The sequence below is a fragment of the Galeopterus variegatus genome, unplaced genomic scaffold, assembly GCF_000696425.1.
Source record: "Galeopterus variegatus unplaced genomic scaffold, G_variegatus-3.0.2 Scaffold6365, whole genome shotgun sequence".
Lineage (NCBI taxonomy): Eukaryota > Metazoa > Chordata > Mammalia > Dermoptera > Cynocephalidae > Galeopterus > Galeopterus variegatus.
The window spans coordinates 49,375-62,232 of NW_007732476.1; the positions used below are offsets into that span (position 1 = coordinate 49,375).

At 40.6% G+C, this 12,858-nt stretch overlaps 1 protein-coding gene across 1 annotated transcript in view; it reads left to right on the top strand.

Annotated features, from left to right (window-relative positions):
• Positions 1–12,858, top strand: part of LOC103606191 (protein unc-79 homolog) — a gene marked incomplete at both ends in the record, with an annotated part of 122,513 nt that overhangs the window by 44,244 nt on the left and 65,411 nt on the right. The window contains 6 exons of the mRNA XM_008590782.1: positions 38–111; positions 1,399–1,581; positions 2,179–2,341; positions 5,426–5,575; positions 6,156–6,958; positions 7,084–7,489. Of these exons, the coding sequence (XP_008589004.1) occupies positions 38–111; positions 1,399–1,581; positions 2,179–2,341; positions 5,426–5,575; positions 6,156–6,958; positions 7,084–7,489 (1,779 nt within the window). The remainder of the gene's footprint in view (positions 1–37; positions 112–1,398; positions 1,582–2,178; positions 2,342–5,425; positions 5,576–6,155; positions 6,959–7,083; positions 7,490–12,858) is intronic.

The following is a 12,858-nucleotide window of genomic DNA, read 5'->3' on the forward strand; positions in this document are numbered from 1 at the left end:
CACCTGTACGTCTTGCTTGGCTACGACCAACAGGAAGGTTGCTTCATGATTGCGCCTCAAAAAATGCGCCTGTCAACTTGTTTTAATGCATTTATTGCAGGAATTGCCCAAGTAAGTGTAATAACAGCTTTCAGAAGTCACACCATCTGGCTTTTAGTAGAAGCAAGGCATTAAATTCCATTTAGCCAACACCGATTGAGTGTAAAGGATTTTGCAAATTACTTGGTATTAGGCAGGGGTCTGTGGAAGGGACTGTAGAGATGAACAAGAGTCAGTAGCCTGGTATATGAGGGGAGTGTGGGATTTTATATATATATACAGTCATCACTATCTATCCCCAGAACTTTTTCATCACCCTAAACTCTATACCTATTAAACAGTAAGGGAGTATAGAATTTTTTATTTGCTTGGGTTTTAAAAGAATCCTTTTTCTTTTTTGGCTTTAAGTGGAAAAAGTTGAGTTAATCATTCGACATCACACTATCATTGTATTAATCCATTTCTGTTGCTTATAACAAAATACAAGGAACTGGGTAATTTGTAAGAAAATGACATTTATTGCTTACAATTTCTGAGGCTGGGAAGTCCACAGTCTAAGAAACACATCCGGTGGTGGTGACAGTGATACAGAGGTCTCACATTGCAAGACGGTGGAAGCAGAGAGAGACTAACTTCTTATGTGCTCCTCGGAACCACACCTATGGCCACCATATTTAATCCATTCATTAGGCATGATCCTCAGAATCAAATCACCTCTTCAAGGGCCCACCTTTCAATTACTGTAATAGGATTTCCCACCCTCCCAACAAATTGAAAAATTGTTGTTTTCAATTTGGGACAACTATAAAAAAAGCCATGCTGAATATCTTTATACATACATTTTGGAACACTTGTCTGATTATTTCCTTAGGATATATTGAATTGCTATACTAGAGGGTATGTGCTTTTTCTTACTTTTGAATACATACCGTTAAATTGCTCTTCTGAAAGATTGTACCAAGTTATACACTTGCCAGCAAAGTCCAAGAATGCCCATTTCCCCACATGGTTACCAATAAAAATACTAGGTCCTTTTTGTTATTAAGCCTAGTTTTATTCTAGCTGATAGTTTAAGGGTATATTTTAATACATAAAATTTTATTTTCAATAGAGAATAAAATAAATAGGTAATTAGCTAATTAAGTAGACTAAAACTACTTTCATTTACAAGTTTTTCAAAATTTCTTGTGAGGTTAGACTTTCCCCCCTTTGTGTATACTGGTCACTGCTATTAATATCGTATGAACTGGCTGTTAAATATGTTGCTTTGTTTTTTGGGGGATGTTTCAGATTTTTCCTTTGGACTTCTGAGTGTTCTTTGTAGTTTTCCTTCAGTTGGTAATATTTTTTCTATTTCAGGTTATGGACTATAACATTAACTTGGGAAAACACCTTCTCCCCTTGGTGGTTCAGGTGCTCAAATACTGCTCTTGTCCTCAACTACGGCATTATTTCCAACAGCCACCTCGTTGTTCCCTCTGGTCCCTAAAACCTCACATCCGGCAGATGTGGTTGAAGGCCTTGCTTGTCATCCTGTACAAGGTGAGCTGCTATAGTCACTCGTATTTGGGTGGAATGATTCTCTTAGAGAGTACAACATTAGGAGCATACCTTAGAGACTTCAGTTGAGGATTTTGTAGGATAATAATTTGACCTGCAGAAGAAGAATCATAATGAGCAATTAGTGCTGAGAAGCAAAGATTTATTGGAATGAAAAAGAGATGGGAGGACATGTCAATGTATGCTCTAAAAATGTTTAAAACAAAAAATGGTGAATTGTAGGACATTGATCAACAACCTCTATTTATGATCAAAATCTCATATTTTATCTAAGTATTAATTATTGTGTCAAAAAACAAAGAAGATAGCCCAAACTGCAGTCACCCACCAAATGTTTATGCCAGATAATTTTCTTGAAAGGAATTGTGACTATGAACTAGCATGCAAAGCCAACAGAGGTTTGGTGCAAGAGGAAGGGAGTACAGTTCCTGGTAAAAATAAGGCCATCAGAATCTATGTTTTTACCTTTCTGTATATTTTTGTCCCTGAGGGATAATGAGAAAAATGGCAAGATCAAGTGGAAAAACTTACCCTTAAAAATAACCATTTATATTTTCCTCCCTCCATTTTATTGAGCAGTATCCATACCGAGACTGTGATATCAGCAAGATCCTGCTGCACCTGATTCACATAACAGTCAATACACTCAATGCACAGTATCATAGCTGCAAGCCCCATGCCACGGCAGGACCTTTGTACAGTGACAACAGTAACATAAGCAGATACAGCGAAAAAGAAAAAGGTACTTTCTATCTCAGAATTCTATCCCAAACTTAGCTTGAATACTTACATTTCTGGACAGTGTTTTTCTTAAGAGTGAGAGGAGCCCCAGCAGGTATCATTTTGGAGTCAAAAAAAATCACTTACTGCTTCCTTAATTTTCCAACTTTCCCTTGAATGTTGCTGCTTAACCTTTTAACTGAGCATTCAAGAGAAATAATTGATATGATTCTAAAGCCGATCTCATATGAAATAATGTTTTGTAAAATATCTTCTGCTGCTTGATAAAGGGGCGTTTGTAAGCCTTTTTCTCACATGTTGGAAATGTCTTGCTTCTGGGCTGTGAAGTAAATCTTGGTCGGCACTCAGTGAAGTCATCATTTTTAGGTGTCTATTTTGTCCCTGAACTTTGTGCTCCCAGAATTCTAAGGGAATCTAAATCTACTGAAATGCTTTTTCCTAGCCTCATTATTCAATGCAAAGTGATTCAAGGCAATGGAAATGAAACATTTTTTGCTGCATAGGTTTAAATTATTTGCAGTATTGACACTTTTTCTATTGATAGTTTTTCCTCAAAAGAGACAGTAGAATGAAACTGAGATAGAGTAAAATTATAGCCTGATGTTTTAAGATGAGAGATGAAGAACCAAGGTGTGTATCTGTAGTGCATGTACAGGTGACTATACCTGTAAAAAGGTGACATCATCTAATCCAATACTGAGAGAAAGCCAAATATCCAATGACCCTTTGTGGTGTTAGTACAGTCTGATTTGGTAGGACTGCTCTAGAAATATCTCAGTAAGGTGGATTGTAGCCAGTGTTCCACTGTTTTATTATTGCTGAAAGTTTCAAGAATATAGGTTGGCTACAGACGAAACTCCGAGCACTAGGTTCTTTTAGTTCTGGTACAATCCAGATCCTTCCTGAAGAATATCTTGTCTACCAGCTTAGGTCTTAGTCTCTGGGATATTGGGTAGATTAGGTTAAGCTACGGATGTTCTCAGTGTGGATTTAGTGTTTGGGTCAATCCCAGATTAACTTTCTGGATGGGAGGCGCCATCTTGCGGTCTTTCTGTCTCTATTTTTTTTTTTTTTTTTTTGTTTTTTTTTAAGGTGGATTGTAGCCAGTGTTCCACTGTTTTATTATTGCTGAAAGTTTCAAGAATATAGGTTGGCTACAGACGAAACTCCGAGCACTAGGTTCTTTTAGTTCTGGTACAATCCAGATCCTTCCTGAAGAATATCTTGTCTACCAGCTTAGGTCTTAGTCTCTGGGATATTGGGTAGATTAGGTTAAGCTACGGATGTTCTCAGTGTGGATTTAGTGTTTGGGTCAATCCCAGATTAACTTTCTGGATGGGAGGCGCCATCTTGCGGTCTTTCTGTCTCTATTTTTTTTTTTTTTTTTGTCTTTTTTCGTGTCCGGCAACGGATCGCAACCCTCAGTGTCGCGCCCGTACTGGACCGGGACCGGCAACGGGATCGCAACCCTCGGTGTTGCTCCCACACCTCGCTCAGCCAGTGAGCGGGAACCGGTCTGCATGTGGGATCCGAACCCTCGGCAGGAGCGCCACCGCGCTCTCAAGCAGCGCACTGTAGCAGTGCGCCACCGGGCCGGCCCTTTCTGTCTCTATTATTCAGTACATTTTCAGAATTATTTCAGAGTTATGTAATAGAAGTCACATAGCTATTTGCTTGAAAAACTGTATTTTTCAAAGGGAAATTATTTTAAAAAAGGAAAAAGAGAAATAAAACAGATCACTGTGTTGCATTTCCCTGGAAACATGGGAATTCGATAGGCTTTCGCATCTTTGTGGAAGTGCACTGGGGGTTTTGTATTCATTTTGATTGTTCAGATTTATTTTTTATCTGATTAAAAATATTAATATGGTTATTTCTTCTGAAGTTTACTGCTTCAAGTTTCATTTACTTGTAGAATCTCGAGCATTAGGACAGGATCAGTCCTTAAAAGTAATGCTTATACTCCTGTCATACTCAAGAATCTTGAATAATGATAATTATACCCGAGCTTCATGTTGTCATGGAGGTAGACATATAGGCAAAATATTATGATTTCAGTGACTTCAACTTGAACAGTGGGCTAATTCCCTTTATTGTGGTATTGAATGCATTTTAGTAGCATTTTCTCTTGCCACTTTGTATGTGGCTTTGGCCTCTCAGAAGGATGAAAGAAGAAAATTTGTTAAATGAACTATGTGGGTTGCAACACAACAATTCTTTCTTCATTAATGTGTCTTGGGTTTATCTTTGATTTTAAAATGAGGATAGAAGAAAGGACATAGAAACAAGCTCAACAGGCATTCTAAGTGACTGATTTGTTTATGGAGCCTTAGGATCATATGAGTCAGAGGTTCTTTCTGGGATTCATGAGGTCCATGAAAGTTACATGTGGTAAACTCCTCAGAGAAGAGTCTTGCTTTAATAGGAGGGACTGTTATTTTCTGTTTTCTTTTTCCTTTGTTTACTCTTTCAGTCCATAATCATTTGTGGAGCTTTGGGGATGATAAGTGGCTTTCCTAAGCTTTTTCTGTGTGTTGTGTGTTTCATTACCAAATGTAGAGTACAGTATTTTGCATTCACAAAATATAAAGTGCATGTAGTGTTAGGCTGTGTCTATGCGAGTTCCTAAATCTCAGGGAGGCATATATTTTTTGGAAAGGGCATAATCCACTCATTTTGTTTAATTTTCTTTTGCCAAATTAGCTTGAAAATCCACCCAAAGCAGGCAAGTTCAAGTAGTGCTGCAGACTCCTAGAAAAAGTAGCTGACATCTATGTGTCATCTGGTGTTAAGTGCACTGGAAAAGTTTCCCCTAGAAAGCTGTATTGGAATATCAAGATGCCTCTCTTAAAAATGCTGCCAATCGTCACATGGAAAATGATGGGCAATGTCGTAACAGATTGTTTTGTTCAACATATGGATAATTTGATGCCTGGATGAAATATCAACACATGGCTAGACTTGGGCTGGTGCAGGAACCACCCCAGACTTTCTTCCATAATGCTTTCATTGAAATGCTTGTGTAGACACAGCCTAAGAGAGAATAACCTCTTAAGTGTAATTTTGACTTTCTCTCCCCAATTAGAAGAAGATAGTGTTTTTGATGAATCTGATATTCATGATACACCTACTGGACCCTGCAATAAAGAGTCTCAAACTTTTTTTGCAAGATTGAAAAGGATAGGCGGCAGCAAAATGGTGAAATATCAGCCGGTTGAGATGAATGTTCAGAGAAGTATGAATTTTTTCTCTTAGTAATTTTATGCAGAAATGTTGTACTCTACTGTTTGTTTGGGGTGAAATCTTAATTTTATTATGTTATTACACATTTTAATACCGTTGATTTTTATCTATATGTATGCACAAACAGTATATATATACATACCCATTTATATATATACGTGAATTGACAAATACATCATTAATGTCATGATCGTCTTTGAGGGCCATTGCTTGATTTGATTTGTTGCAAAATGTTTGCTTCTCTTCCACACAATTTGGATACGGTTTCCTAGATCTGCCTCAGCCAAAAAATGAACCCCTGTCTTGTGCACAAATAGAGCTGAGGAACTATCCTGAAGCCTGACTTTGGAAATCAGATCGTAAATTGCTATTTTGGTTTCTTTCATTTCAAAGTTTCCTGGTTTTTGAAATTAGAATGAATCCTACAAAAACTTGGCCAGAAAGTCCATTTTCCCTTCTGGTGGAGCTGGGATTGTGATTATGATTTATGCCAATTGTATGCCCAAGTATGAGGGGAAAAAAATGGTAAAACCTCTAAGTAAAATAGTACTAGCTTTTTCTGTTTTAATCAGGTGAAATAGAACTGGCTGAATATAGAGAAACGGGTGCATTACAAGACAGCCTTCTACACTGTGTGAGAGAAGAAAGCATTCAGAAAAAAAAGCTGCGCTCTTTTAAACAAAAATCTCTTGATATAGGGAATGCAGACTCCCTCTTGTTTACACTAGATGAGCATCGTAGAAAGTCTTGCATAGATCGGTGTGACATAGATAAGCCTCCTGCCCAAGCTGCTTATATCACACAGAGACAAAATGACCACGGACGTTCTAGACAGAATTCTGCTACGAGGCCTGACAATATGGAAATCCCCGAGAACCCGGCTGTGGAAGGTTTTCAAGAAACTCGGAGGCCTGTAATACCAGAAGTTAGGTTAAACTGCATGGAGACGTTTGACGTGAAGGTTGACTCTCCAGCAAAGCCTGCTCCTAAAGAGGATTTAGATCTGATAGATTTGTCCTCAGATTCAACATCTGGGCCTGAAAAGCACTCTCTACTCTCAACGTCTGACAGTGACTCCCTCGTATTTGAGCCTCTTCCGCCTCTCAGAATAGTGGAGAGTGACGAAGAGGAGGAGATGATGAACCAAGGAAATGGTGGGACGTCTGTGAAAACTGCTGCCTCCTCTCCGTCCAGCCCCAGCCATCCCTCTGTCCTCAGCCTAAGCACAACTCCCCTTGTGCAAGTAAGTGTGGAGGACTGTTCCGAAGACTTTTCCCCTAAGGACTCGGGAAATAACCAGTCAGCAGGTCACAAGGACTCTGCTCTCGTAGCCCTGGAAGACCCTGCAGACTCTGAAGAACTGTCAAAGCAAGAGGTTTCCTATGGCAGGAAGACTTTTCCCCTAAGGACTCGGGAAATAACCAGTCAGCAGGTCACAAGGACTCTGCTCTTGTAGCCCTGGAAGACCCTGCAGACTCTGAAGAACTGTCAAAGCAAGAGGTTTCCTATGGCAGCCCACTAACACTGAAGCAGAAACGAGACCTCCTTCAGAAGTCATTCGCTCTCCCCGAGATGTCACTGGACGATAACCTTGACCCTGGCACTGAGGAAGAGAAGTGTGGTGGGCTGACACCAAGTTCAGGGGCAAAAACCGTCCTCCTCAAAGTTCCTGAAGATGCTGAGAATCCCACAGAAAGGGAGAAGCCTGATACCAGTGCTGAATCTGATACGGAACAGAATGCTGAAAGGAAGGCAGAAGAGGATGGAGCCGAGGAATCAGAATTCAAGATTCAGATTATTCCCAGGCAGAGGAAACAGAGAAAGATTGCTGTCAGTGCTATCCAGAGAGAGTACCTCGACATTTCCTTCAACATTCTAGACAAATTGGGAGAACAGAAAGACCCAGGTAAGCCTGTCTCTCTTCTCTCTCCCAGCCTTGACTTCACGTTTGTGCATCTTACCTGGTAGGTTACGGGCACTGAATACGCATCAAACTCAGAATCTTATAATGTCAGGGTGTGGCATTATAATGCTCCATGATCACTCTGGATCCCCCTTGCTTACTAGACTGTGATGGATTCAGATGTGGTTCTACTGGCTCCATAAATGTTTCTGTATTTGTTGTTTCTCAATTCTACAGTCAATTCTTGACCATCCTTGGCAATAAGAGGTCATGGTTAATTCATATCAGGGTATTCCAAATACCATTTTAGTCTTCCTCAAGCAGCAAAAGTCATTAATTTGAATTATTTTGGCTTTCTTCCTGACCACACCCCCTCTACTTTAGTGAGCTATGACATAGTCCAAAGGAGGAACACAGGTGAAGGGCTAAAATAAAGCAAAGAGCGCTTGCAATGATTAAGAACTGACTGGGATCTTTTAGGGTATGCAGCTGATTTTGTATACTAGCCAATCATCAGGAAGCAAAAAATTCCAGTTACAACCTAGACCCTAATCCATGAACACCACTCAGTGGTGAAGTTGTCACAGCACATGGATTCCCTGCCTCAGGTGCTGTTTCTCATGTTTCCTTGGAGGCACTGTTTTTAAAAAAGAAAACCTGGAAAAAGTGGCAAGTCAATAGTCCACCTCATCCTAACACACAGTCTTCTGTAGTATTACCTCAATACTGATTTGAAATGCTTCTTAATTTCTTAGTCCAGATCTAAAAAAAGAAAAAAAATTAATGTGATTCTTCGGATAAAATAGGATTAACCAGGGATGATTATTTTAGCAGATTCATAGACTATAGATCATTGGGAACTGGCAAAGATCTTGGAGACCTCCAGCCTAGCCCCTCGTTTTATACAAGAGGATACTGAGGCTTAAAGGAGGTGATGCAACCTGCCTCAGGCCACATGGCCAGCCAGAAGCAGTGCTAGGACGATTCTGATTCCAGTCCTGCTTCTCCCATGACTCCACACAAAAGCAACTAAGAAAACGTGCTTGGCTTTTTTTATTTGAGCATTTCCAGAAGTTTCTATCTGTTCTTTAGCTCACAGGACAGAGCTGGGTACTTCAAGGATGCTCTGTAATAATCTGTTGAATGAACATTTGGAGAAGGTCAGGCTCTAGCCATGCAGGGGGAAATAAAAAGATTCTCTTAATATCAAGAAAGCTTGAGAAGTTAAGAAGGTTTCTAGGGAAACTGAGAGACCTTTTTATTGTTTGGAACCAGAAAAATTGCTGCAGATGGATGGAGAATAGAATTGGCCTAGAAACTATAGAGATCTATAGGGTAGGTATGTAAGAAACTATGTAAGGTTGACAGGGTGGGTATATATGAAATATAGGTTATAGTACATATGTTCACGTGTGCATGTGTGTTGCCTTCTTTATTCATCATTATGTCAGATTATTCTTCAGGTTAATAGGGAAGAAATTGATTTTGTATTCATACATTTGTTACAATAATCAGACAACTGTGATAATGTCTTTAAAATGTTTATACTATATATTACGGTATCATATTAATTTTATGTCTCTATAGCATCCATCTCCCACAGATATACAGATCTTCTACCCTTCCTTCCTGGGCACTGGAAGGAGGCCCGTGTGCTCAGAGTACAACTCGGGCTTCCTTAGACTTTCTTGCCCCTATCAGCAGGAGCGAGGGAGCCCCGGACACCTACCTCTCCTGAGCCTCCCAAACTCAAAGCCTCGCCACAGCTAATTGCCTTGAATCCAAGACTAATCTCACCGAGCACTTTCTCTCTGTTTATGTTGTACCTGCAACAGGCCCCAGAGCTGGGCTGCTTTTAGTCTTCCTCACTCAGCTTTCCCTGAGGCCCTGCACTCCTGTTCTGAACCTTTCTCCCACTCCACTCTGACTCCTAAAACCCTCTCCCCGAGTCCTCAGAGATTCATGGTCCTTCATGAGCAAAATCTCCTATATACTCGCTGTCTCCTCTGACTGTTCCCTTTATCTTCTCGGTCTGCTGGGAGCCCAGCGCTCCCTGAGGACATTGATTTCCCCACAGCCCTTGGTCACAGGGTTTGGACCAGGGGAAGGCATCTTCCCTGCTCATCGCTGCCCCTTCCTGGCCATTCCCTCCTTGTCTCACCCCCCCCCCCCACCCCCGGGCCCCATATCATCAACCCAACCCCCCCCCCCCCCCAGCTCTGGGCCACATATCATCAGCCCATCCCCCCCGCGTCTCTCATTGTTGCATCATTACTAACCTCTGACTCTCATGTGTTGACAAATATGACTCCTGACTCTTCTTGGTCTTTCCTAAATTATTCCTGTCTTAATTCTTATTGATTTCAATATTAGTGTAGATGACTCTCGTGACACGCTGGCTTCTCATTTCCTTGAATTCATCTCCTCCAGTGATTTTTTGTTTTTATCCTCTACGTTAGCTCAGCTACTCATTCTCATGGTCATGTCACAGACCTTGTTATTACCAACAACCATGCCTTCTATTTTCTGATGACTATTTCCTCTTTCTCTGGACAACACTGTATTGATCCTACTATCTTCCACTGTCCCTCCCCTACTTCATGTCTTCTCTCCTTACTCAACTTAAATGCAAGTCTACCAGTATAATCCCTCCCGCCTATACCCTCTCTGGCCTTTGTTTTTTCATACTTGCTTAGCTAAACACCACCCTTGTTAAATCCCGTTCTTCGTCTACTAGTAGGTGGATGTGACTGGATAAAAACACATACTGTTGACTGGTCTCATTTTAAATTCATGGCATGAACCTCAAGTGAGTCCTTAAAGCTACCTGACAAGTGCACCGTATTTTCCTGGTCCATTCACGTTTCCCTCCTCCCAAGTGACTATTTCATAGCTATTTCTTCCTCACCCCCAAACTTTCAGCAACTTTGAGCACACAAATATAATCTTATTGGGCTGGCCCCATGGCTCACTCGGGAGAGTGCGGTGCTGGGAGCGCCAAGGCTGCGGGTTCAGATCCTATATAGGGATGGCCGGTGCGCTTGCTGGCTGAGCGTGATGCGGACGACACCGAGCCAAGGGTTGCGATCCCCTTACTGGTCAAAACAAAACAAAACAAAACAAAACAAAACAAAACAAAACAAAACAAATATAATCTTATTTTTCTCTCTTTAGCCAAGGGTTGCGATCCCCTTACCGGTCAAAACAAAACAAAACAAAACAAAACAAAACAAAACAAATATAATCTTATTTTTCTCTCTTTAAAAAAAAAATCTCTTTATTCCAATTCTTGCAACAGTTATTTTATTTTGTTCCTCTCCTTGTAGAAAACTTTTCAGAAGAGTTATTGATACTATCACTCTCTCCAATCTCCTATTCTATTCTTTCTAAAAATCATTTCTATTAAACTTTCACCCAACAACTCCACCAAAACTGCATTTGTCAAGGTCACTACTCCCCAAAACTGCATTCGTCAAGGTCACTAGTGACCTTTACTGCTAAATTCAAAGGTCAGACCTTACGTCTTTTCTTCTGACATATCTGCAGTATCTGACACAGTCGGTCACTCCCACTTTACTTGGCTTCCAGGATACCACAGTCCCTTGGTTTTCTTCTTATTCAAGTGGTCACTCCTTCTTAGTCTCTTTTGTTGGTTCCTCCTTATCTCCCTAATGAGAGAGTGCCCTGGGATCTCTGTCCTTGATCTTCACTCTGTTGGTGATCTCACCTAGTCTTATGGCTTTACATATTGTCTGTATCTTGAGACAACTCTCCTATTGCTGGAATAATGCTATGTAACAAAATCTCAGCAGCATACAGGAATAAGCATTTATTGAGTTCAAGAACCTATTGGTCATCTGGGGATCAGCTAATCTAGGCTGGGCTTGGCTGGGTGACTAGGCTCTGCTTCTCATGCCTGCCAACCTCCTCCGGGGACGTGAAGCCTGGCGTTATTCTCATGGCGATGGCAGAGCCACAAGAGAGCAAGCCCACTTGCACAAGCACGTTTCAAGCCTTTGGTCATATTATGCCTGCAAATATTCTTTTAGCCAAAGCAAACTACACGGCTGAACCAAAGTCAAGAGGAGAAATATACTCTGCCTCTTAGTGGGAGGAGCTTTAAAGTCTCATAGCAAAAGGCACGGATTCAGGGAGAAGTGAAAAATTGGGACCACATCTTTCAAATATTGCATGGGACATATATAAAAATGGTCTGTTGTTTATCTGAAATTAAAATTTAACTGAATGTCCTCTATTTTATCTGGCAACCTTACTCTACCTTCAAAACATATCCAGGATGTGGTGCCTTCTTATTACTTCCACTTTTTGCACCCTTGTCTGAGCCACCAACATCTCTCACCTGGGTTAACAGCTATAGCCTCCTGACTGGTCTCCCACCTTCTACCTTTGTCACCTTCATGTCCTCTTAACACAGCAGCCACAGTGATAATTAAAACTTGGGCTTACACCATTCCTCTGCTTAAAACCTTCCAGGGGCCCCTCATTTCTTTCATAGGAGAAACTCAAGCTCCTTAAATGCCTAGAAAGCCCTATGTGGTCCCTGTTCTCATTAGCTCTCGATTTCCTTTGCACCGCTCTCTCCACAATTCTACTCAGCCACAGTGGCCCCTTGTCATTTTGTGAACACTCTCTCAATCTGTACTGTCAGATATCTGTCTAGGTCACCCCTTACTTCTTTTAATTCTTTGATCAAACTTCAGGTTCCAAATGAGGCTTGCCCTGGACTACATCTACCCCCATCCCTATCTGACATCTTGGTATCTCTTTGTCTTCTCTGTTTCTCTCCTACAAAGAATTGATCTTCTAACATACAATAATTTATTTACTTTTATGCATATTAATCATTATCTGTCTCTCCCCCCCCAAAATGAAAGCTCCCAAAGGCAAGGATTTTTGTCTGGTTTGTTTGCTGACTGTATCCCCAACTGATGAGTAGAGTGCTGGAAAATATTTGATGAATGAATGAAAGGATAGTAGGACATTTTCTGCATATCACTATAAAAAAATTGAATACAAGTATTTTAAGCCAAGCGGACAGCTCTGTTCATATATTTGTCTTAAACTGCACACAAATAAAAGGTTTCATAAAATGATTAAGGACTGAGAAAAAAATTGCCTGGCTTAAAGAATCTTGGTCCACTAATAATTTTTAAAAATTATCTTACAGTAATGACATTTCTTTAAAATTAAAAATATACCAAGGATTTTAATAACCATACCAAAACTCTAAAAGTCTTATTAATATTTCTTTTTTTTTTTTTTTTGTCTTTTTCCGTGTCCGGCAACGGATCGCAACCCTCAGTGTTGCCCCCGCACCGGACCGGGGACCGGCAATGGGATCGCAACCCTCG